The 286-nt window shown below is 70.6% G+C and overlaps 1 protein-coding gene across 1 annotated transcript in view; it reads left to right on the top strand.

Annotated features, from left to right (window-relative positions):
- Position 1: 1 nt before the first annotated feature.
- ADAM32 (ADAM metallopeptidase domain 32) overlaps positions 2-286 on the top strand; it is a gene marked incomplete at its 5' end in the record, with an annotated part of 83,108 nt that continues 82,823 nt past the window's right edge. Inside the window, one exon of the mRNA XM_006164759.1 lies at positions 2-50. Within this exon, the coding sequence (XP_006164821.1) occupies positions 2-50 (49 nt within the window). The remainder of the gene's footprint in view (positions 51-286) is intronic.

Genomic DNA, 286 nt, shown 5'->3' with positions numbered 1-286 from the left:
CCTGCTGCTGCGCCTCGCCGGGCTCGCCGGCTTGCTAGCGGCAAGACCTGGTGACGGCCCGAGCCCCGCGGCCGCCGGGCGGAGGAGGGTTCTCTTTTCTGGTCCCGAGCGGAGCCGGCGGGCCCCCTCCCGGCCTTGGTCCCTGTGGTCCTGTCACCCTGGAACCGGGCCCTCGTGGGGATGGGGAAGCCACTCCAAACAGGGCATGCAATTTCTAGAAGTCCGAGGACAGGGCCGGCAGGTGGCGGAGTGGTTAGGGCGCTGGACTTCCACACCGGGGTGGGTG

Source organism: Tupaia chinensis, unplaced genomic scaffold (genome assembly GCF_000334495.1).
Source record: "Tupaia chinensis unplaced genomic scaffold, TupChi_1.0 Scaffold143705_1, whole genome shotgun sequence".
NCBI classification, from domain to species: domain Eukaryota; kingdom Metazoa; phylum Chordata; class Mammalia; order Scandentia; family Tupaiidae; genus Tupaia; species Tupaia belangeri.
This window is presented reverse-complemented; position numbering and strand designations above follow the sequence as displayed.